At 47.4% G+C, this 19,351-nt stretch overlaps 11 protein-coding genes across 11 annotated transcripts; 8 read left to right on the plus strand and 3 right to left on the minus strand.

Annotated features, from left to right (window-relative positions):
* Window positions 1-1,661: 1,661 nt before the first annotated feature.
* Window positions 1,662-1,889, minus strand: N7447_010803 (uncharacterized protein; the record flags this gene model as incomplete). The annotated part of the gene is made up of 1 exon (XM_057235065.1): window positions 1,662-1,889. One exon carries the CDS (start codon window positions 1,887-1,889, stop codon window positions 1,662-1,664), a length of 228 nt encoding a protein of 75 aa, XP_057080383.1.
* A 643-nt stretch (window positions 1,890-2,532) lies between these two features.
* N7447_010804 (uncharacterized protein) lies at window positions 2,533-2,760 on the plus strand (the record flags this gene model as incomplete). Its single annotated transcript, XM_057235066.1, has 1 exon — window positions 2,533-2,760. The coding sequence occupies one exon, from the start codon at window positions 2,533-2,535 to the stop codon at window positions 2,758-2,760; it is 228 nt and encodes a 75-aa protein (XP_057080384.1).
* A 1,537-nt stretch (window positions 2,761-4,297) lies between these two features.
* On the plus strand, window positions 4,298-4,608 carry N7447_010805 (uncharacterized protein; the record flags this gene model as incomplete). The annotated part of the gene is made up of 2 exons (XM_057235067.1): window positions 4,298-4,387; window positions 4,444-4,608. Coding segments are annotated over 2 exons (255 nt in total), but the record flags the coding sequence as incomplete, so codon positions are not given.
* A 390-nt stretch (window positions 4,609-4,998) lies between these two features.
* N7447_010806 (uncharacterized protein) lies at window positions 4,999-5,684 on the plus strand (the record flags this gene model as incomplete). Its single annotated transcript, XM_057235068.1, is given in 3 exon segments — window positions 4,999-5,127; window positions 5,189-5,358; window positions 5,375-5,684. The coding sequence occupies 3 exon segments, from the start codon at window positions 4,999-5,001 to the stop codon at window positions 5,682-5,684; spliced, it is 609 nt and encodes a 202-aa protein (XP_057080386.1).
* Window positions 5,685-6,902: 1,218 nt separating this feature from the next.
* Window positions 6,903-8,679, plus strand: N7447_010807 (sugar porter family MFS transporter; the record flags this gene model as incomplete). Its single annotated transcript, XM_057235069.1, has 4 exons — window positions 6,903-6,978; window positions 7,035-7,864; window positions 7,952-8,260; window positions 8,326-8,679. 4 exons carry the CDS (start codon window positions 6,903-6,905, stop codon window positions 8,677-8,679), a joined length of 1,569 nt encoding a protein of 522 aa, XP_057080387.1.
* Window positions 8,680-8,926: 247 nt separating this feature from the next.
* N7447_010808 (HesA/MoeB/ThiF family protein) lies at window positions 8,927-10,567 on the plus strand (the record flags this gene model as incomplete). Its single annotated transcript, XM_057235070.1, has 3 exons — window positions 8,927-9,167; window positions 9,250-9,463; window positions 9,526-10,567. 3 exons carry the CDS (start codon window positions 8,927-8,929, stop codon window positions 10,565-10,567), a joined length of 1,497 nt encoding a protein of 498 aa, XP_057080388.1.
* A 139-nt stretch (window positions 10,568-10,706) lies between these two features.
* Window positions 10,707-11,280, minus strand: N7447_010809 (RlpA-like double-psi beta-barrel domain-containing protein; the record flags this gene model as incomplete). The annotated part of the gene is made up of 2 exons (XM_057235071.1): window positions 10,707-11,061; window positions 11,159-11,280. 2 exons carry the CDS (start codon window positions 11,278-11,280, stop codon window positions 10,707-10,709), a joined length of 477 nt encoding a protein of 158 aa, XP_057080389.1.
* Window positions 11,281-13,433: 2,153 nt separating this feature from the next.
* Window positions 13,434-16,686, plus strand: N7447_010810 (uncharacterized protein; the record flags this gene model as incomplete). The annotated part of the gene is made up of 5 exons (XM_057235072.1): window positions 13,434-13,600; window positions 13,661-13,693; window positions 13,749-15,084; window positions 15,138-16,267; window positions 16,323-16,686. The coding sequence occupies 5 exons, from the start codon at window positions 13,434-13,436 to the stop codon at window positions 16,684-16,686; spliced, it is 3,030 nt and encodes a 1,009-aa protein (XP_057080390.1).
* Window positions 16,687-16,740: 54 nt separating this feature from the next.
* N7447_010811 (uncharacterized protein) lies at window positions 16,741-16,996 on the minus strand (the record flags this gene model as incomplete). Its single annotated transcript, XM_057235073.1, has 2 exons — window positions 16,741-16,883; window positions 16,960-16,996. The coding sequence occupies 2 exons, from the start codon at window positions 16,994-16,996 to the stop codon at window positions 16,741-16,743; spliced, it is 180 nt and encodes a 59-aa protein (XP_057080391.1).
* A 166-nt stretch (window positions 16,997-17,162) lies between these two features.
* N7447_010812 (SDR family NAD(P)-dependent oxidoreductase) lies at window positions 17,163-17,630 on the plus strand (the record flags this gene model as incomplete). Its single annotated transcript, XM_057235074.1, has 1 exon — window positions 17,163-17,630. One exon carries the CDS (start codon window positions 17,163-17,165, stop codon window positions 17,628-17,630), a length of 468 nt encoding a protein of 155 aa, XP_057080392.1.
* A 78-nt stretch (window positions 17,631-17,708) lies between these two features.
* On the plus strand, window positions 17,709-18,068 carry N7447_010813 (uncharacterized protein; the record flags this gene model as incomplete). The annotated part of the gene is made up of 1 exon (XM_057235075.1): window positions 17,709-18,068. One exon carries the CDS (start codon window positions 17,709-17,711, stop codon window positions 18,066-18,068), a length of 360 nt encoding a protein of 119 aa, XP_057080393.1.
* Window positions 18,069-19,351: the final 1,283 nt, after the last annotated feature.

Genomic DNA, 19,351 nt, shown 5'->3' on the forward strand with positions numbered 1-19,351 from the left:
ACCGAAGGTTTTTAGCTACTCTGCCGTTATAGATAATTATGCGGGTACAAAATATATCTTTAAAGAGTATATCTAAGGTAAAAATCTAGGGGATATATGGTATACCTTATCTGAACGGGAAAGAAGAGAATTAGTTATAAAAGTCGTGTAGCTAGAGTCTCGTTTATTCAGCTTACGGTTTCTAGTGAGTGGAAGACTTCGAAGATTAACTCTGTGAAGATCGAGATCGTTCTTACTACCGAAAAGGAGATTACCTATCTTAAGAAGTTCGGACGATCTCTCTAGCCATTCTAGCGTCTTCGCCGAGAGGTATATAACTATCAGTCTTAATCCCACCTCGAACATGCTGTGGCTCTAGAGAAATACCTTTAAATTACACCTTACCTTATATCGCAGGAATTCCCGGCCCTTCTTAAGCCCACCATACAGCACCCCGATCTTTTACCTAATAATATATTTATCTCTGATAACCTAGAGGTCACGGGGTTAATTAGCAGTATAGTACGATTTTGCCATTATTTTTACAGTGTGGTATTCTAGAGAGTCTGCAGAATTATGGCGACGAAATCTCGGAATCACTATAACTCCCGACTTTACCGAATAACTTCGATGAACTCGAAAAAATAGAGTAATTCCAGTAAGCGGAACTCCTACGTAGGCCCTAACTCCACTATTTCTATGTTAAATTATAGTAGAAAGAAATCTTATACATTACGAGGCTTTAACCCTTAATTTTAGTACGTTAAGGCGGCGGCTTTTTAATCACGTAAGTGACCCTTGGGAGGGTAATAATGTGATTTTAACAGTCGATTAGATCAAACTATCTAGGAAGTTAATAGACTTGACTCGTGATATAACGACACTTTATCTAATATCATTTTCGGATAACGAGTTAACGGAATGTCTACGACTAGAACGCGCACAGTCTGGAGCAGACGAATAATTCTAGGCTTGTTAGGAAGCGATTAGGGTTAGTCATAAGGGCTGGGTGCCCCTAGTAAACTACGACGAGGCCAAAAGAAGCGAGAGAGGACTGAAAGTGGATGCACTTGATGCTGCCGAAATGGAGGAGCAGAGAAGACTCTAAGAAAACTGGATTTTCGACGACTTTTACGAGGAAGAATAAATGTGAGGAAGAAGTCTTCATCTCTGTTTATGTAGTCAAAGTCGGTCAGATATGAGGTCGCAAGAATATCAGAGGTCAATGTAGTAAGGAATACAGTTATCACGCACGATGTATAAGCTTCTTAGGCTACGTCAGTACACAGAGAGTAATTGTGGGCCAATCGCCTTGCAGCTACCCCTCTGCAAGTGCCTTTTATAAGGTACAGGGCTAATTTTAGAATTTAATTCTTGCTTGATGGTGACACGGACGAAGGCTGTGAAGTGCGCGCATACACGTAGGTTTTGAAGTTGGCGAGCACGTCATACTAGCTGCTTTTTGAGTCTAGGATGCTTGCCACGTTGCTGATTGTATGACAGCACATATGCACCCGAAAAGCCCTGCCGGGAAGGTCTGATCAGGGCGGATCATGCTATTTGTTAGGGTTCTCTAGTATTTGGGGATGTATATCGCAGACGGATGCTCCAGAAAACCCCAGTCACACCAGGTCGGGTTGTCACCAGGGACCCGACGAGCCGAGTGTAGAACGCCTGGATGATTAATAGGTGACGCAGCCGTACCGGGATGGGTGTCCACATTTGTGGTTAGCAGTCGTTTTGCCACATTGGGATGTTTCAACACCCTTGAACCCAAACTTGTTGTATGCGTAAGCTGTGTAAATACCGAGTCGCCAAAGTACATCGACCTTGCAGGTCAACATATGTTCATACATGTAGGAGAGCCCGCCCTTCGACATCGGACCTCGACGGAGCGTACCTTCTGGCATCTTTGGGTTTCCAAATGCAATAGCCACGGTAGAGAATCGCCCGGAATCCAATCAAATTGGGAGCCTGTCTCAGCTAAGAGGTCGACCAGACACGATGCAAGGTACCAGGGCAGTCGGCATCATTGATTGGCAATACTCCTTGTCCGTCGTGTGCCGAAGGTTCCCTGGTGAACGACACCCATGCTGGCGAGCCTGATCGCTTGTCTCAAGATTCCCCCGACAAGATCATCATCGTCTGCTAGGGAGATCGCTGAGCTTCCATTGCAATCTGCAACACTTAATCCCATTTGGCACAGAGTCCGTCTCTCTCAGTAGTCTTATTATCGGTGTGATAGTAGGTGTATTTCCCCGCGCCATTGAGACGTCTATTCCGATCGTTGATCTCGTTCGGAGTTCTTGGTCAATGGCACCAAGTGCTATTCCGTTTATGTGGTTGTGACACTACGATACTTGAACGGTTGCTGATATTCACTCTGTATAGTCGAGTCATCGGTTGATATAGCCACATCGCAGTATCCAGTGAGCATACACCTTTCGATCGCGGGCTATTGATTCATCTGCGTGAATGAGGCATCTGACTAATCCCATTGTCTGTGACCTGTCAAACAGAAATCCATATTTGACCTACAGCCTTTCCGACGACATGGCGCCTGTCAAAATAATCCATCACACCAGCTCTGCATCCCTGTCGCTCCATTCGATCGCCGAAAGAGGCGGCCACAAGCGCAACTGGGCGAATAGGAATCGCGGGGTCGTGCTTGTCTTCTGCATCGTGTTTCTGGTTGTAGTTGGAATCATGGCACTCTTTGCATACCGACGAATGTTGAAACGGAAAGCCGACAAGGAGTCATATGAGACGACGCGTGATTAGTTCATCATGTGCTCGGCGATCTCGCCACAAAGATCACTATTCAGTCGAGCTTGGAAGCGGGTGACCTCGCTATAGCTTGGAGCTGTATCTTGAATGTTGGCTGGTGTGTGGGCTGCTCGTAGTCTTGGTGTTGTATGTTTGTGTCTGCGTGTTGAGGTTGGCAATTGGTAGTTCACTTGCGAGGGAGTGACTAAATCCCAGGTGCGAAGAGCATAACTACTTAATGTTATGTATCAATAGTAATCAATAATACGAACCTCAGTGTGCCATACAACGCTCTCCGCTATGTTTGTCTTCATTGCCTTTTTCGTCGTGTTTCAAAATGTGGTCGATGAAGGCACTGTTCTGGACCGATGTCTGGTTTGGACCACCTAATGTGATAGCCTACAATTGCTCAATCTGAAAAGCGCAGCTGGTTCTGGTGAAATGAAAGTGTGATCTACTATGGGGAAAGAACGTAGGGGTCCCAAACCCCCTAATTTCCCCGTCTCACATCCCTGAAGAACTGCCGCCCTGAAATAATGTCTAACTATATTGGCCATTGGTTATATAAATTACATGTTTATGCTATCATGTTGTCTTTGTGCCCATCTGATGTCGTGTGGTTGGGGTCAACTTGCCTCCTGATTATTCTGTTGACCGCTCCAAATATTAGATTTTTCTGGTCTATACACGTTGCGTTACTCTGTCCAATTCTATGCACCATCACATGTCTTACCATCAAAGGACAAAAAACATATTGGGACAGCATGGACGAATGTGGGCTTTAGTATTCTCATGGGAATTACTTTGTCCCCGGTAGAACTTGTGGGCAATATCACCCACCCACTTCTCGTTCTCTGCATTTTGCATCAATTCATCTGTCGAGCTGGGTCAGATTTCTGAAACAAATAACATTTCAGTTTTCATTGATACCAAAATCTCTACAAATCCACATTTGCCCTGTTCAACGAGAAGGAAGAGGAATATAGGGCTAGAGTTCGCCTCCGGATACTGGTCCCGAGCGCAATATATATTACAACTGATCTCAAACCATTCACTTAGGAAATATCTACGCAAGATTACATGAGAAACAGCTGTGGATTTATCTGGTTCATGTGTACCTGCACCTTGTACAGAATCACACTTGGGTTTTCATAGTGTCGGACTCTTCTTTTCTCACTTCCTCAGAGACATTCCACATGTATACCAAAGCGTCCGCCTTTTCTAGAGACTTTCTGGAACAACCACCATACATTTGTCCCAGAGTGCCAGATCCCAAAAATTGGAATTATGTGTTCAGAAGCAGGACCCTCGTCTAGTGTTCACCCAACCGATGGCAAGGGCAAGCGAAAACGGCCCGAGTCGCCCTGTCAAGACCTGATGTCTAAGAAGGTTTGTTTTCCAAAATTACTGGTGTTTGAGACCGTGTGAATAACTCAAGATTCCATAGTCCAGAGATATCAAGACCTCCCACAGGCACTCAGCGAGGATCAATTCAATTAAGGTACAACGAGATGCTGCTGTCAGAATACCTCATATTCTCACCAAGAAGTAGGAAAAGGATCATCCCCTAGATCTTTGTGACACACTGCCCAGAGAAATCTCATCTCAATATCCAGAGGCCCCCGTAGAGCCTCAAGGTGCGGTGAGAAAACAGAGAGATTCTCCCCATTTGACAAGGGCTGATTTCGGAGAGTAAAGGCACCATGGCCCGCTGAAGAAAGTGCGGCGAATCGTCCCGATCGCACAATTGATGACCCTGGTAACTTTAGAAAGTTCCTACGTGACTCCCGTGACGAGGCAGAGCTTGCCGTGTATCTTGGACTCCAGCACAAACACGACCTCGGACATTTCGCTTTGTCCTAGCCCGTCCTCAAGACCTGGCCCAGGGCACCACATAAGCAGACAACTTCACTGAAAGTCGAGATCAATCATCTCATCCAGGATGGCAAAGAATTACCCTTACGAGATTTGGCCACAACGCCCCCGGGAGTCGGAGAAGGACGCTTCTTTGAGAATCACACACATCATGGCATGGCACCTAGTCCATATGTCTAAGGATATAGAGGAGTACATCATGTCCCGTGATCCGCATAATTTCCATCGCACAAGGAGATCTCGCGGTGAACTAAGCGCGATGCTGGAGCTCGATATCCCGCTGGACAACGTTTGCCATCCTCGTCCCCAGCTCATATCTTGGAGAAACAAGCCGATTAACAAATTCGATCGCTGCTGAACAATCTTGGGCTATGTCCCATGGATTCCCTATATGAAATCTTGGGAGACAGCCCTGGAATTCTTTGTCTCTTCAAACAAGGCTATCATATACGACAGCAATATGCCGACAGGGACAATACTGAGACCCAATCAAGTTGGGCTAGCTCAGTAATTCTTATCTATAACTTCGGAGGAAAAGACCAATACCCTTGTCCCAATTCAGGTAAAGTTAATCTGGGACAGAAACCGAAACACACATGGAAGTATGAATCTGTGCCGCGTTCTCGCAGGCATCGCACATGATGGGAAAGTGCTTCCTCTAACGGATCAGATGATGACGCAGGATCCTCGATTATGCAGAACAGCTGCATCATTCCCGGACGTCATTCGACATATGATGTCTTGTGGTGGCTAGATTGAACTTGTATGATATCACGTTGTCGTATCAAGCGGAGACAGATAGTCGCTATTATCAAATCGACGCTTTCCGATCTCAGTGGAAGGTACTGCACGGAATATTTTCTGACTCGGCTAACACTAATTTTGTAATTCGGGTGCTTCTGGATGTTCATGATTACCGGAATAGGGAGGTCTATGAAACGACTGAGCTGCCACCAGTCTATCGAATACTACCTTCCAATGCCAACCACACTTCAACGTGTTCGGACTGGCTTTTATCGAGGCATCTTCAACAGAAGTGCTCGGTTGGTTTTCTTTGGCTGTGACTTCCACTGTTATCATTTCTCTCCTTTTCATTGTCGTTTTCTTTCCTCAACTTGACGAGATGGTCCAGATGATGCAACGCACCGTTCAGATTCCCAAGATATAATGAGAGAACCACATGGCTGATTATATTTTCATTGCTACAAATCTTATATATAGTTACACTTCTTGCCTATTAGTTCCAGTAATAGGGATCTTCTAGTAAGGCCAGAAGGGCTTTTCAACCTTCTCATTTCTGTGGTCATAAACGGCAAATCTTAATTGCCGGACTGCCATGATGTTCGGGAACCAAGTTCACCGTCGTTGTACAAATAAAAAAAAAGCCGTCGGAGCTCGGCAAAGAGTGTCGGCAGAGCCAAACGCCCACTTCTACCCCGACCTAAGTAAGAAAAGCCATTCTTAACTCAAATAGTATCCAACCAATGGCTAGAGGATATGGCTTGAACGCACGACTAATTAACTTCTAGCCCAAGGATGTCCTCTATAACCGGCTAGGACTGCAACAGTCCCCTTTCATCGGCAACTGAAGATAATCACCGACGGACGGCATTTGATAGAATCTTGAAAGAAACATTGATACTGTTCGATAATCCACACATTAGTAGATATTCAGAGCACATATACAACAGGGCAAAATCAGTTCACATCAGATACAACCCGATATCTTGTAATCACCACAAAGCTGATCTTGTGGAGAAGGGCGAAACGTGGATATAATTCTTCCAATCACCGATTGCCGCATTTTCATAGCCGTCGCTCCGCCAAAGCCATCCCGTGCATGTCAACGCCAATCATATTTCCACGCGAGCAAGACATCAAGCCATCTACCCTGAGCTTAGGCATTCCTCAATGGATGGAGGAACAGGCGATATTCCCATCCAGCGGGACCCCCGTATTCCCCCGCCATTAATTTCCCCATTTTCTTCCCCAGTCTCCACGCCCGCTGCCCCAGACTGCCTAGCGCGACAGCTCCAAAGGTCTATCAGCGTGGCGAGATCACAAGGAAGTCACTCGACTGCTTGTTATGCTTCCCTCGCCTCTTGGCATTGAGCCGTCTGATCTCCAGGTTAAGTATAAATCCGGATGCCATCCGACCTCAATGCCTCTTTTTCTTTCTTCTCTATCTCTTTCTGTTACGGCAGACTTCTCCTAGGATCAATTCTTCTTCATCTTGATTCTATTGATATATTGACTGGGGTGATCGCCCAGTCTATGCCACGATGGGTTTCGTCAATTTCAAGAACTATCGTGTCTACATCCTGACCTCGGTGGCCTATCTGGGCTCCCTGCTCTTCGGTTAGTGGATTTGGTCATCCCAGTCACAGAATGTTACTGACACATCCTCTCCCTAGGTTATGACACGGGTGTTATGGGCTCAGTTCTGGCCCTTCCAAGTTTCAAAAAAGACTTCGGTCTCCCCGTTGAGTCATCCGGATTCAGCGATGAAAAGAACGCTCATATCTCCTCCAATGTGGTGTCGCTACTAACAGCAGGATGTTTCTTCGGAGCCATCTTTGCTGCTTATCTGAACGATAGACTGGGTCGTAGGTACTCTCTGATGATCTTTGCCGTGATCTTCCTAGTTGGAGCCTCCGTCCAAGTCGCAGCCCACCATGACATTGGGCTGATCTATGGCGGACGTGTCATCGCCGGTTTTGGTATCGGTGGTATGTCCAGTATCACACCTGTGTTCGTCAGTGAGAACTGCCCCCCGGCAACCCGTGGCCGTATTGCCGGTCTCTTCCAGGAATTCCTGGTTATCGGTAGTACCTTCGCCTACTGGCTCAACTATGGTGTTGCACTTCATGTTCCCGAGGGGACAAGCCAGTGGCGTATTCCAGTTGGTATCCAGCTTGTCCCAGGTGGTCTGATGCTCATCGGGTTATTCTTCCTCAAAGAGTCTCCCCGTTGGTTGCTGTCTAAGGGCCGCCGAGACGAGGCACTCAAGTCGCTGGCTTACATTCGTAATGAGTCGGAAACCAGCGAGGCTGTTGTACTTGAGTTTGCTGAAATATCGGCTGCTATCCATGAGGAAGCGCAGGCTACCGAGGGTCTGACCTGGAGGGAATGTCTGAAGCCAAGTAACCGATACCGCTTCTTCCTCGCATTCCTTTTGATGTTCTGGCAGCAGTTCTCCGGAACAAACAGCATCGGATATTATGCTCCTCAGATCTTTGCGAGCGTGAGTACACCGCAGTGTTTAGTGTTTACAATAAAATCTTCCCCCATTTTCGAGCTACTGATAGTCTAACTCTCTCCATGACTACAGGTCGGATTGAGCAAAACAGACTCCTCATTGTTTGCCACTGGTATCTACGGAACAGTCAAGGTGGTTGCAACTGCCATCTTCCTGATCGTCGGTATCGATCGCTGGGGCCGAAAGAAGAGTCTGATTGGTGGTGCCGCTTGGATGGCCAGCATGATGTTCATCATTGGAGCAGTATTGGCTACCAATCCCCCTGTTAAGGACGCCGAATCCGTCTCATCGGCCTCCATCGCCATGGTTGCAATGATTTATCTATATGTCATCGGATACTCGGCATCCTGGGGACCAGTTCCTTGGGTGTATCTCGGTGAGGTGAGTTATTCATTCTAGTATATATCCTTACCCATCTCAGTCGCTAACATTATTTTTTGCAACAGATCTTCCCAACTCGTCTTCGCGCCTACGGTGTCGGTTTCGGTGCCGCCACGCAATGGCTCTTCAACTTCGTCATCACCGAGATCACCCCTCGTGCTATTAATAAGATTGGCTGGAGGACTTTCCTCATGTTTGGCATTTTCTGCTCTGCTATGTGTATCTTCGTCATCATATTCTTCAAAGAGACCAAGGGCCGGACTCTGGAGGAAATGGATCTCATCTTCGGTGCTGTCGATGAGCAACAGAGGCGTGCTGATGTGGAACACACCCTGCAAAAGACTCAAATTGCGCATGAGGAGCGTGCAGAGACCACGGAGACTGGGAAGACTCCAGATACTACTGAGCACAAGGAGTGAACTGGATGAGAGAGTCATACCTCTCCCATAATGAGATATACCTGGGTCCAAGGATGTTACGTTACACACAGAGGAACATAAACAGTCCATATGAGTAATTGGAAGTGATTTCGACGTTGGAATAAAATATAAGCTCGTATACCTACACAACCTCATCCGCAGAGCCCCACAATAAATACCGCGGGGAACTTTGAGATTTCCCCCACGCGTCAATTTCTTTTTCCACACGTTGACACCAACAATCAACATGGGATCTCTCGACGAAACATGCGCTTCTTTGCGCGCCCAGATCACTGCTACAGAAGCACAGCTTGCTGGGCTGAAACGCGACCTTGCAAACGCCGAACAAGCGGCGCAATCGGAGACCGCCACAACTGTGGAAATCCAACACGAGGACCAGAATGGCGAAGGAAGACGATGGCCCCTGCTTCCGGAGGAATATAAGCGATACGGACGGCAGATGATTGTTTCACAAGTTGGTCTGAAAGGTAAGTCATGGCTTCGTTTTGGCAGAAGTTAGGAAATACCCCCTTGAGCAGTGTGACTGATCGCCATTTTCTGAATCCACAGGTCAACTGAAACTCCGATCGGCCAAGGTTCTGCTTGTTGGAGCTGGAGGACTGGGATGTCCAGCTGCGCAGTATCTTGCTGGTGCTGGCGTTGGCACTATTGGGCTCATCGATGGGGATACAGTTGAGGTGTCGAATCTCCATCGCCAAGTGCTACACCGAACGAAGAATGTGGGAAAGTACAAGGTGGACAGTGCAATCGAGTCTTTGAGAGAGTGGGTGCATCCGAGTAGGAGTTTTGAGCTGGGCGCTGACGAGTTCTTATGACATCCGCCAGGCTGAATCCGCATCCCACATATATTGCGCATCGCACACACCTCACGCCAGAGGGGGCAGCCGCCATCTTCCAGGACTACGATCTTGTTCTCGATTGCACCGATAACCCGGCGACCCGTTACCTGATCTCAGACACTGCAGTGCTTCTTGGAAAACCATTGGTCTCTGCGTCCGCCCTGCGCACCGAGGGCCAGTTGATGGTGTTGAACAACCCACCCCGAGCGCCGGGCGACAAGACTGGAGGGCCGTGCTATCGGTGTGTGTTCCCGAAACCACCACCAGCCGATAGCGTGGTCAGCTGTGCAGACGGGGGTATCATTGGGCCGGTTGTTGGGGCGATGGGCGTCTTGCAAGCCCTGGAGGCGATCAAGGTCATTACTGCACCTGAGATTGATGGAAGTTCAGATACGTCTACAGCTCGTCCTCGAGAATCCCCATCTCTGCATATCTTCTCTGCCTACTCGTCGCCCCTAGTTCGCACAATCCGTCTTCGTTCGCGCCGAGCCAATTGTGCTGTGTGCTCTACCGACGCAACTGTCACATTGGATACAATCAAATCAGGGTCAATGGACTATGTGTTCTTTTGTGGAGCTGCAAACCTGCCCTCCCTACTTGGTCCCGAGGAACGCATCTCTTCTCTAGAATACAACCAAAGACACCCAATTGTCCCGTCCGCTTCGTCAGAGCCCCACACGATAATTGACGTCCGAGATGAAGCTCAGTTTGGAATCTGCAGTCTGGAGAATAGCATCAACATTCCTATCTCTAAAATCCTTTCCTCGGGGTATTCTGCTGGGTTACAGGGGAATGATAATGGACAACAAGCTGCACAAGTGCCTTCTTGGTTACCGTCCGAGGTTGCCTCGCCTGAGTCTACGAGCCCAATCTACGTCGTCTGCCGTCTAGGAAATGACTCGCAAATCGTCGTCAAGAAAATGAAAGAGCTAGGACTAGATCAGAATGGGAAGAGATTCATTGGTGACATTCGCGGAGGACTACGATCATGGAAAGAGCAAGTGGATTCCTCGTGGCCCGAATACTAAACGAATCAAGCGGCTAGATTCTTACACGAAATGACTGTCTGAAATATATATCCCTTGCTTCTCCTGTTTTCGTCCACCTGTCAGGCCAGCCCCACGGTCAATGACCTCCTGAGGGAGGACTGCCAAACCATGGCTCTACCTATATCCACCACCAATCAGTGTGAACCCGTCCCTCATCGAGGTTACCGAGTTGCTCGAAAACACCACGGGTGACATCCACATCAAACTCCCCACATCCCTCACATCGGTCCACAAGAGTGACATCTATGCCTCTGTTACCCCGTTGGATGTGGATCAACCGGCCACAAAGTGGGTTATGGTTGGGGTTACCGTCTACATTCGCACGGTCAAAGACAATATGAGACACCGCGCAGACGTGGTCTCCCCCGTTATTAAACCAGCCACATGCTCCCAGCCCGGTGTCATACCAAGTTAGATCACCGCCAAAGGCCTGTCCGGCGGCTGGGCTATGTGTGATCTTCCATTGGCTTGGACTGGTATTGGAAGCAGGGTTAGTATGGGGCTCGATCATCAATGTGGAAACAGGAAGAGGGATGAAAAGGAGGGGCAAGTTCGTGTCTATTTACTTACTTGCCGACATCCTGGGATGTCATGTTTTCGTGGGGATCCATTGGAGCCCCAACAGCAAATCCCACGGAGAGATATGTCATCATGGCAATGGCCTTGCACTCGAAGATTGCGCTGGGAATCATTTTTGGGCTGTCTCCTTGCTTTCCAACAAAGAAGGGTGAGGTTGAGGAAAGATTTTCAAAAGCGCCTGGAATCCGTTCTTTATATCATGTTTCCGGGAAGACTTCTTGTACTCGAACGATGTGAGTATTTATACCCATCGCAATGCCACGGAGTATCAGAACCAAGAGTAAAGAAATGAATCGGAGTATCTGAAATGACCGGAGTGAAAGGAGTGCTTCGATGGATTTGTTGGGCTGTGGCTGTCTGTATGTTGGTATCATATATAGCACGTAGAACCATAGCAGGACCCATTTTGCACATTATTGTTGCTTTAATTACATTCATGTCTTTAATCTTACATCGGAAATATCCCAAGGTGATAGGCTAGATATAGTGCACAGCTTGGGACACTTTTGACCTTACAATGTACGAAAGATCGGAAGGTCGGAGAACGCAACATAACCCTAGAAGGATATCGGCGTATAATCGACATCGTGGGCTGTTTACCCCCCGGCATCGCTTCATATCATTAAGTCGGGACTTCTATGTACTTGTGTAGATTCATCACTTTATCACCCTGGAGCTGGGTTTTTATGTCTTCTCCAAATAATGTCTACGTGGGTACCATATTGGGTAACTAGCTTGCCGGTGGACGCCGCATGGCAGTCTTTGCACGGTCAACAGTACAATGCGTTTTTGTTTTGTCTGGAAAATGAAGGCAAGCCTCGTAGATACTTAGTAGGCTATCTTTACATACCCACGTTGACGGTTTTCGTCCTGATGTACGATCGATGATCACAAACGGGACCATTCATTCGAGACATCACCCGTCTCTTTGTGATTCATGTCGAACTGATACCAGATTTATTTTTTCATGCTCAGACAGTTTAGCACATCTTTCTTTGTGACTTTACTTCTTTGCTCCGTGAGGCTATATACGCTGCATCATAAGAGTTAGTTCTCTCAAGATAACCCAATATGTTCAATAACAACGTCTAGCTATCTATCAGTTACTTTTTCTTTCTTCATCCAAAGTTTAGATGGTTCCACCTGTATTATATACCATGCAGAGGCACTATGGGATGAAATCAAGGATATTTCGTTGTTAGCATTCTGATCCATTGGTGGACCGATCACCGGTTGCTTGGGCCAGAACTATACGCATCCTAGTCCACCAAAGTGTCCATTTGTGACTTCAGTGGACTACCAACCCCACCTCATTTTACTGCGAAAGCTACTGTAACTACACAACAAAGCAAACTCTCGTTAGGGATACCCAAACATTTAGTACCACTCTCGTTGGTTTCGCTGTACGTGTATCGCAGGCTCTACATCCGGTTGTGCCACCCTGAATTGTGTAGTATTACATAGCAGCAGGGCAAAAGAAAGAGGTTTCTTGGCTCAGCGAGTTCTAACATGGCATAGGTTGACAATAAACATGCTGCCGAGGGTGCAATGTGTGGAGATCTTTGATGGAACAATTGGACAACTGTAGACATGGCCTTAGAAGCCTCATCATCTCGTCAAGAAAAACAGCGACTTGATCTCTTAATAAATACTACACCCTCCCGCTACCATGGAATTGCCTTCGTGAAATGAAGCTGATCTCATAGTTGTCTCTCTGATTTCGTTTAATACTTCTTGGACAATCTAATCCACATCCTTATACTGTGCCTCTAGATATCTGGTTATCTACGTAGGGCTCACGGTTCTCACTAATGAAGACCCGAGCCCGAAGTGATGGCGTAAATGATCAATCCACTATCGGATGGCAAATTGATCAACTCGCAGAGTTATAGTCAATACCACCAGCTAGCTCTAGATTCAAAATGCTTGAAGAGTAAATAATTACAGCAATTGTATACAGTCTGTCAGATGAAAGCCAATAAATAGAAGAGACCTCGATTTCTGGCCTGACGAACCAGGAATCAATTGTATATGCCTTCCCCACATGCTGTAGCCAATCACTCGAGGGCGGGGTGTACTGCAAACGGACTTCAACCTGACTTCCCGACTTCTTTGCACTTTTAGATTATTCCAGTTTCTCTAAATTTATCGCATTCTTGCCCTTGCATCATTTGAAGATCACGTGGGCGATGCCGCTAAAACAGCGTTGAAGATCCTGATCTTTTGTGCCTGCGCCAAGACGTAACACTGTGTGACCCCGGCCAATATGGCGCAGGTTCGATCTAATCAGTCGGGTTCATCCTCCGGGTCTTCGACGTCGCAGTACGATGCGCAAGATGATTCGAGCAAGGAGAAAACTTCGTTCTTCGGCTCCGTCAAAAAGTCATGGCAGAAATTGGGCTTGGATAGACCTACCGTCCTCCTGATGATGAAGTGAGTTTGGGTCCAAGCTTCCAGTTTCGTACATTAGGATATCTCTAACAACTACTCTAGGGGCGGACTTCCACCCACCATAGCCATTGCAATGTGAGTAACCTTGAAAGTTCCCGGTCTATCAGAATCGGCCTGACCGTCAGTCCAGCTGCCAAAACAAGGTTGTTGCTCACGAGTTCACGACCTTGGGCTATCTAGTGCCCGTAGTCTCTATCCTAGGCTTCGCAATTATGCCACGCGCAAAGTTTATCCAGATGATGATTTTTGACATTTTGGCTGTCGGCATAGCAGCATGTTTCGCTCTGTTGACAATGTTCTCCAGCGTCAAGGCGCGCGAACACACCGAGACTGATCCAAATGAGAAATACAACGCCTCCGCGTCTTCTGTCAGTGCTTTGTGGCTGTTCTTTCAAATCTGGATGGTTCACACCTTCCGCGCCAGATTCCCGCAGCTGCAATTCCCCGTGATCATTTACGCAATCTTCGCGAATGTTTCTTCGGTATACGCTCCGCAAATGAAGAATATGGCAGCTGCGTATAATATGGTTCAAAAATTGGTTGCAGCATTTTTTACTGGTCTCGCCATTTCAACAGCAACATCGCTATTCATCCTTCCGATGACGTCACGACAGGTCGTCTTCAAGCAAATGGCGGGCTACATTGGCAGCCTTCGCTCAGCCTTGGAGGCCCATGCTAAATATTATCAATCATTGGAAAGAGACGACATGTTCGGCCGCACAGAGACCCATGATGAGGGCCGTGAGAAGTTTGGCAAGAAGGGAAAGGTCTACAGTCCCGAGGCAGAAGCCATTCGCCGTGCGGTCCGAAACATCACAGATATCCACGCCAAACTCCATGGTGATCTCACATTTGCGAAACGTGAGGTCGCATTAGGTAAATTGGGACCCGATGATATTCAGGCGATATTTCGCCATCTTCGGCAGATTATGATCCCGGTTGTGGGGTTGGGCTTCGTGGTGGATATCTTTCAGCGAATGTCAGACTATAACAGATGGAATCGGCCCCTTGATTTAAATGAGCCTGTAGTCCCGGAGGACATTCGACAGCGCGTTGTGCGCGAGTGGAATGATATCATGAAGGCGGTACATGACCCATTCGCCGTGATGATCCAAACTATTGATGAGGCATTGCTACATACGTCCTATGTCTTTAGGCTGGCAAAGCCACCCAAACGAAAAGGGACAGCGAAATCTTCAGCAGCGGAAGGCAACGATGTCGAGGCCACAGCCGAGAACACTGCACCTGGAGAAAAAGCATTCATCGTGCATTATGAAAAGAAACTTGGAGAATTTCGGATCGCAAAACGTCTTGCTTTGCAGACATGGGCTGAGGAGAAGGGTGTAACGCTCCCGCCCGACTTTTTCGATTATCATACTTATCCTGAAATGTTGGACGCTGATTTTTTGGATACTTCGGCTACGGAAAAAGAGCGAAGTCGACGACAACTGTATCTATTCCTCTATGTACGTCTTTGTCTCCCAGCCACTCAGTATGGTTGAAGCTAACACAACCTCAGATGGAGCAATTGCTGCACTCGACCGGTCAAACCGTGCTTGACTTTGTCCGTTATGCCGATCATGTTGAGGCCAAAGGGAAACTACTGAGGACTCGGCTTGTTATCCCTGGCAAGAAGCGATTATGGAAGTGGGCCAAGTCCTTTTTGAGTACTGCGGACAACGATGAGGATAATATGGGTGACATTCATACACAAAGCAACATCCTTCAGCTTGGCGAGGCGTATAAGCTTCGCAAAGACCCCGAGCATCTACCACCAACTACTCTCTTTCAGAAGATGGGAGACAGAATTCGGGTCATCCCATGGTTTCTGCGCTCATTTGAATCGAAGTACGGCTTCCGTGTCGCATGTGCCACCATGACTGTTGCGATAATCGGCTTCCTACACGAGACGCAGGTCTTCTTCACTGCACAAAGATTAGTGTGGGCCATGATCATGATCAATATGAGCATGTCTCCCACCTCAGGACAGAGCATTTTCAGTTTCGTGTTACGGATTTTTGGTTCATTCCTTGCAATGGTGGCATGTTTTCTGATGTGGTATATCCCAGGTCAAAGAACCCCGGGCATTATCGTTTTTCTGTTTATCTTTGTCTCCATTGCCTCTTACATTCCCATCAAGTTATTCCGCTTCCGAGCTGTCGGGATCATCAGCATCGTCACTACAAGCATGGTCATCGGTTATGAGCTCCAAGTTCGCCGAGTAGGCCAGACGATTGCGACCTCCAATGGACAGGTCTATTACCCTATCTACCTCTTGGCGCCTTATCGGTTAGCTGTTGTGTCGGGCGGTATTGCTATCGCATTCATTTGGACGTTCTTCCCATATCCAATCTCGGAGCACTCAGTTCTCCGTCAAAGTCTGGGAGCATCGTTGTATCTTCTGGCAAACTACTACTCGATCATCCACGAAACCATATCCGGCCGCATGCGTGGAGACGAAGGAGAATACCTACTCAAAAGGACCTCTGCGGGTCGTAAACTTGAAAAATCGCGACACCAAGTGTTCTCAAAACAAATGCTTATGCTGGCTGGTTTACGGACATACTCTGGATTCCTTCGGTGGGAGGTTCCGGTTGGCGGTAGGTTCCCCAAGAAGCAGTATGATTCGATTATTCTCTATATAGAAAAGTATGTCATCTCCTCCCGCCTCCTTTCCAGGTACTAACTGTGCTTATCTTTCTAGCATCGTGAACTATCTCAGTTTGCTAGGCTACGCATCTGATACCCTCATGTATCTCGGCGATGGCGACAATGAGTCTGATACCAACTGGATGATCGATTTCCGACGGTTGATCAATACTGCCAAGGTGACGACTCACGAAGTCACGTCTTTACTCTGCCTTCTCTCTGCTAGCATTACGAACCGACAACCTCTGCCGCCATATCTCAAAGCACCCCGTCCGTACAGCTTCACGAGGCGTCTGCAGGCTCTTGACGCCGATATTCTGAGCCTCCGACACATGGCCGAACCAGGATTCGCCGCCTTTGCAGTTTTGCAGATCTCGACCCGCTGCATTGTCGGTGATATGGACAAATTACTCCAGTAGGCCTCTCATACAAACCCTGTTATTCGACCTTGCCAGATTTGCTCACATGACCATTCATCCTAGGCACGTCAAAGACTTGGTCGGCGAATTGGACTTCTCTTTCCACGCTGTAAGCATAGGAGAGTCAATGGCCGAGTCGCGAATGCCTTCTCTGTCGGGATCAAGAGCGGATTTAAGCGAGTTTGCATCATCGAGACCTAGTGATCGGGACAAGAATGATTGATTTGCCGTCTTCTCTTCTTGGTTTATTCACGATAGGCAGCTTCTACATACCTATTTGAGCATAGCTTGTGCATAACATGACGGACATCATTATATCATTGGCTTCATTGGCCCATAGCAAAGTTGTACAAATGATGAATTTCGCCATACCCCGCAATATACCTCTCCGCAATCGGTCAATCTCCATAAAGACCTGCAAGCCTTACTCTCTTCATCCTTCCCTCTCCATTTGCATTTGCTCCGTGTAAACCAGAATGACCGACGTCAAGCTCAACCAGGCTCTTTTCTCCCAATCCGCCGGTAAAACAGTCCTGATAACCGGTGCAGCGCGGGGGATCGGGGCCGCAACCGCAATCCTATTCAACTCCCACGGTGCCAATGTCGTTCTCGCTGACCTCCCTCCTCTACGAGCCAGCGCCGAGGAAGTCATTCAGAGGCAGATGAAATTCCCAAACCGTGCAATATCCGTATCTGCCAATATCGTCAACTGGACAGAACTAACAGCATGCTTCGAAGAGGCGATCACCACCTTCGGAAAGGTCGACATTGTCATAGCTAACGCGGGTATTATGGAGTCCGAGTCTGTCTTAGACATGGACAACGTGGATGAGAACGGACGCCTTCTCGAGAGTGTGGAAGCGGGGAAGGTTATTGATGTTAATCTAAAGGGAACATTGAACAGTGAAGTTTCCCATCATCTTCAATCTTCAATCTCCATTTAAATCCCAATTTCAGCTTCGACGCATACTGACATGTCTATCTGTCTATATAAAACAGCTCTCCGCTTGGGATTACACTATATGAAATCCTCCCCCTCTACCACTACAAACCCCCAACCGACAAAGTCAATCTTACTAGTTGGATCCACATCGAGTTATTTTGGTGGAACAGGTGTAGCCGCCTACATCGCGTCGAAGCATGGCGTGCTGGGTCTCCTGCGGGCGTGTCAGGGTGTTGCCCGCCGACACGGCGTCCGGGTTAATGCTGTCGCGCCATTTTTGACACCCACTTATATCACCGCGGGCTTTGCGCATAAGTGGGATGAGGCGCGTCTTGAGAAGAATACTCCGAATGGAGTTGCCGAGGTTATTGCCGCTGTCGCTTTGGATGAAGAACGCCAGGGAAACTGTGTTATGGTTAGATATACCTATCGCATGTAGTAATGACTCGGTATGATGCTAATTCTCCTTTGATTTGGTCAGGTTGCTGGTAAGTATCTCCGAGAGCTTGAGGAGCCCAGGGCAAGGCTCTTGCCCGTGTGGTTGGGGGAGGATTTTACTGAGTTTATGAGTCAGGCTATGCAGTTCTTTGTTAATATTGGGGGATATGTCTTGCCTAAGAAGTATTAGGGGTAACTTTGCATTTGCTTATTTTCAGCTTCGGGCTTATTATAAATGACATCAAGTTAGCGAATGCTCTATATATCGAGACCACCCTAGGTCTGCCGAAATTGCGGGTACTCTTAGGGCAAAAGAAAGAGATCTACGCAGCATTGGCTACCGAGACTGGGGAAATGCAAAGAGAGAGCAAATTATCTCGGTCCTGGACTAGCAAACGGCTTCACGTGACTAGGATCTCAACAAGTCCGAAGGTAACTCTAGGAGGTTCTGCTTCACCTCTATCCAATTTGACTTGCATGTCGATAGTATGGACTTCCTTCACATATCACTCTTTAACCTAAGGTGAGTAGCCCACATGAGATGGGGGTGGAAGTAGGCACAGTCGGTCGTGAGCATTTCTACACATGACGCCTTCCCATAGTAATGAACAAGACGTTCAAAAGGCCTCACTTCTCTGCGTATCACTATAAAATTACTATTGAAACATTGGGCGCTTTTTAAACCGCTGTATCCACATTGTCAGCTAAAAAGAACTCGTAGTCAACAGCATTTTCTAGTGTTCCCCTAAGATTATATATAGTTTATCCACTTGCTGCATACTTCCATCAAACTTCACATTTATATATAACTTCTACGATACAACTTGAAGTTACCCCCGCAAGATGATGTAGGCTGAGTTCATGCGGCAATACTCCTTACATTATGCATGGAATGCTCGTCATGCCTTCATCACGATACCTAACAAGGGAATGGGTAGGGGGTCTGGAATGCCAACCGTGACAAAGTCCTAGCGCCCTTTATAACCCATCATTCCTAGGGGTCTGGCGCCAATAAACCCGGAGATGGAAGGGCTGAATAAGAATAGGGTAGATCACGGGCCAATTGTAATGTAGTTATTGTCTATCCCTTGTTTTGCGGAATCCGCCTAAACGGGCCCTTAGCAGATTTCCCGATGACCAAGGGAGGGAAGGGTAGCTCCTATCACCTCCAATAGCTGCAGCTATTCTATCCCACGTTTGTTTGGGTAATCCTGTCATGCTAGCTATGAGATTTCCTCCGAGAATCGCTGTGAAGTTTCGATTGATGCCGCAATCGATCTCAGA

The sequence above is a fragment of the Penicillium robsamsonii genome, assembly GCF_028829455.1.
Source record: "Penicillium robsamsonii strain IBT 29466 chromosome Unknown utg000008l_segment0_segment0, whole genome shotgun sequence".
Lineage (NCBI taxonomy): Eukaryota > Fungi > Ascomycota > Eurotiomycetes > Eurotiales > Aspergillaceae > Penicillium > Penicillium robsamsonii.